The 4,297-nt window shown below is 31.2% G+C and overlaps 1 protein-coding gene across 1 annotated transcript; it reads right to left on the bottom strand.

The window, feature by feature from the left end:
• Window positions 1-644: 644 nt before the first annotated feature.
• On the bottom strand, window positions 645-2,729 carry LOC114423382 (spermidine hydroxycinnamoyl transferase-like). The gene has a single exon (XM_028390129.1). The coding sequence runs from the start codon at window positions 2,547-2,549 to the stop codon at window positions 1,191-1,193; it is 1,359 nt and encodes a 452-aa protein (XP_028245930.1). The 5' UTR covers window positions 2,550-2,729; the 3' UTR covers window positions 645-1,190.
• Between the last annotated feature and the right edge of the window lie 1,568 nt (window positions 2,730-4,297).

The raw sequence follows: 4,297 nt of genomic DNA, 5'->3' as shown, positions 1-4,297 counted from the left end.
TATTGTTCCCGTCATCAAACTATGACTTTCAAGTTGGTATAGAATAATTGGCACGATGACTGCTTGTTTTGATCATATTTTATCTACTATTGTGTGGTTATGTTTTGAATTTTTTCTTACTAATTATGAAATATGAATTCCTTTAATTTTAGATATTTTTAATATTTTTAGTATTTATATATGTATAGTCTCATTTTCTATTCTCATACAACTCCTTTTTCTCTGAATTCATTGTATAGATTAATATATGCTAAATTCAAATACTTAATTAAAATGTAATGTATGTTTGATAAGAAAAAATAATAATTAAATGAGTATTTAATTTTCTTTTTTTTATATTTATTTTATTGAAAAAATACATGATGATATTAAAAAATAAACCATCTTAAAAAATAAAATATTTTAAAACCATTTTTTATGAAACTTTTGTTCAAAGTCAAAACTTTTGATAAGATTGGTTTCAAAAATAATTCAAAATCCTCTTTGAATACATATGTCATTTTTTCAGTAGTGTTTATATCTTCAAACAAAAAATGAAAGCTGCAAATTTCTACACTTGTATAGTTCCTAATTTAGAAGGAAGAATGAAAAACTTATGGAACAATACACAAACAGAAAGAGACATAAAATATCAGCAAAGGTACTTACAAAGAAACTCAAATGTAGGAAACAAATCTCATTTCAATTCAAGCAAAAGCATTGGGACCAGGACTAGACTTAAAATTTCTTCAAAATTCAAGCATCTATAACTTTTCTAAATTCAACATACATAAAGAAGATAACTAATGTAGCATAAAAAGTTCAACATTTACTGAGGTAAGATGGTTTCACAAGGATATTTCTCATAGTACATGGTGCCTTCTTTTGCTGATCTTACCATTCTTTCCTCAGACATAGTCCCTGAGGTAAGATGGTTTCACAATTCTTCTGTTGGGCTTTGCTTCCTCTTGTACCCCTGGTTTGCTATTTCGACCCCTACCCCTGCTATTATCTTTTGTTCCTTATTACTTCCCTAACATGACTAGTGGTAAAGTAGTCATTTCAACACATACCAAAATACTAACAAACTAGGAAAGTAAAATCAACCACAAATATATATTACATATATAGGAAATTGCATATATTAAATATAAAACTTGAGCAGGACAAAGCTGATGATGAAGACTGTTCAGATGAATGATATGAATATATCATATATTCTCGTAGAAGTATTTCTTGAAGAGTTGCATATGTGCTATTTGGAAGTGCATGGACACAATAACGGATCCATCCCCATGAGGACTTAGAAGAATCACTGCCCTATCTTGTGCAGACACATATGCCAAACCAAAATACATAGGCTTTCCCCAACCAAAATCTGCTTCATACACTGGCATGCTCATCCAGCTTGTGATTTGAAGATTCGGATTCCCTGCAAATGGTGCATTCCTACGTTCTCCTTGTCCCGAGAATAAAGCCTTTATGCAATCCAATTGCTCCTCACCTAATACAATGTCTAGCTGTGACCTTATGTACTCATTCGTAAGCATTTCAATTGCTTCTCTTACTTTTTGGGCAGCATAGCTCAATGGTTTTGACAAGGTTTCTCCAACATAACATCTGGGTGTAACTGTTGCTGCCAAAGCATTCCCAAAGTAAGTCCTAGGAAGAGGTGGAATTAGTCTGCTGCGAATGTCACCGTTGAACCGAACTAGGGTTGGTTGTTTCTCATCAAGTTCACGAGCCTTACATGCACATCTCCATATATGAGCAGCAATAGCTTCAAATCTGCTATAAGGTCTTACTCTTGACCCTTCTTTCATGGGTTGGTCATTGGCCTTCTTTTTCAGCTTCCCCACTTGCTCTGGTGTTAGTTTCAGTAATACAGCACATGTCTTCTTGTTTTCCTCAGCAATGCTATCAGAACTTCCTAGTTTGAGTGGTAGTGGCTTCAGTTCTGGGTGATCAAAGCATGGTGCTGATGGAGAGTGTTGGAGTTTGAGAACTGTTCTATCAAGAAATGGCACTTCATGTGGCTCTAGTGTCTCTCCTCGAGCTACCTTTGCCCATGAATTGATGAATTGAATTGCACTAAGACCATCAGCCAACGTATGGGAGCAGGCAACTCCAATGGCAAAGCTTTCACCATCTTTGAATCTTGTCAATTGCACAAACAACAAAGGAAGCTCCTCTAAGGGTTGAGTATAATCAATTTGTGGAACAAGCTCTTCCTTGATGGACTCAGAAGGTGAAAAATCTCCATAATCACCCAATGACTTTGTGGTTTCAGCTTCAAGAAGTGTCACTCCCTTTGCGTTGCAATCCAATTCCATTCGACCACTATCTGATAAGTTCAATCTTCCAGCAACTGGATAGTAGTACACCAAAATCTTGCCAAGTGAGGTTTTCATTCTCTCTATGGTTTTGGTGTTGTGTTTTGCTTTGTAAACATATATAGTGGGTGTATGACCTAAACGCACTACTTGGTCACTATCTGATAACCATAAACGAACCTTGGGTGTTTCTTGGTTTGGAACAACACAATGAGAAGCTACAATGGTTACTACCATTTTTCTGGTTGTAGGTATGTTCTTGATTTTTTAGGTTGTATATGCTACCTTATATTTGGGGTCAATTTGTGGAGAAACACAATTTAAGGAGACGTGTGTATACCATCTGCCAATAAATGGTTGAATGGCTTACATTATCACAACATTTGAAGTTTCTCTACAACAAAGTTTTTGATGTAAAAGAAAACAAAGAGAGCACAACGATCATTAATTTATGTATGACAAAAAGAATTAAGTTTTGGAGACTTTTGCTATTCCAACCATTTAATTGTTTGAATTATAAGTTATAGCAATTGTTATGTCATTAATATTTTTAAGGTAAATAGTCATTTTGTTCCTAAATGTGTAATTCGCTGCATTCCTGAAAAATAAAAATACAAAATTTAGTTCTCAAAAGTATAAAAAGTGCGACAAATATATTCAGCAGTTAACTTCCGTTCGTCACCGTTAATAAAATAATTTATGTGACACAGAGGTATAAATTTGTAACTGAAATGATTGTCAACGTGATCATCTCTAATTATCAGCATATGGACATATTTGTTATATTATTTTTTTTATTTTTCATCTTCTCACTTCGCTGACAAATACGTCCTTAAAAGATAAAAATATAAAATTTAGTCTCTGAAAGTGTAAAAAAAATGAAAAATATACTCAAACATTAATAGTAGATTGTGACTAATTATTATAATTTGAAAAAATTTATAGTAATTGCAAAACAAACTCGTAAATTAAGTTGAGTCTAAAAGAAAAAGAATACTCATTTTGTAAACTATAAATGATTTTTTTACACTCTCATGCTTGATGAAAGGTTCAAGTAAAAAAATATTTATTGTAAAACATTATAGTTAAATTAGATTCATGAATAATTTTTTGGAAAAATTACAATTGCAATGACACTTTTAATTTGTAAAAAACACTCACATCCTTTGGAATGATTATTTTTAAGGTTATGATTTTTTAAATGACCAGTCAATAAAAAATAATTGTGTATGATTTATAAAAAAAATAATTTAAAAATCAACAAACTTTTATTATTATAATTTGTAATTTGATGTCATTGCATATACTAATAGACATTCATATTTTATTATGAAAAAATTATAAAAAAAATTAAATAAATAGTGTTTGATTAAACAGAAACATTGATTCTCTTATCGTTTTAGAGTAAAATTTCTTTTTTCTTTTTCTGTGTTGATAGCATTTATTCAAGAATTAACAATCAAAGGATTGATTTTTTTTTTGTAGTTGAAAAAAAGTAAGAAGTATTCGCCAAAGTAATAAAAATCCACTTTCATTGACAATATTTTATGCATGTTTCACTTTCAATCATTGATGAAGCTTGAAAATTATATAACAAAAACAGACACTTATTAGTGTGATATAACTCTCCCAAAATTTTGTCGCAATCATTATAAATTTTTCAAAATTATAATAATTAGTTACAATCTATTATTACCGTCTGGATATATTTGTCGCATTTTTTACACTTTCGCGGACTAGATTTTGTATTTTCATCTTTCAGGGATGTATTTGTCACCGGAGTGGAAAGACAAAAAAATAAAAATAAAAATATTATACAACAAATATGTCCCTATGCTGATAATTAGAGATGTCCACGTTGACAATCATTTCAGTAAATTCGTTCTTCTATGCCACGTAGACTATTTTTATTAATGGTGACGGACAAAAGTTAACGATCGGATATATTTGTCGCACTTTTTACACTTTCGGGAACTAAATTTTGT

Source organism: Glycine soja, chromosome 8 (genome assembly GCF_004193775.1).
Source record: "Glycine soja cultivar W05 chromosome 8, ASM419377v2, whole genome shotgun sequence".
NCBI classification, from domain to species: Eukaryota; Viridiplantae; Streptophyta; class Magnoliopsida; order Fabales; family Fabaceae; genus Glycine; species Glycine soja.
The sequence above is the reverse complement of the archived record's forward strand: the minus strand, read 5'-3'. Positions and strand labels throughout refer to the sequence as shown.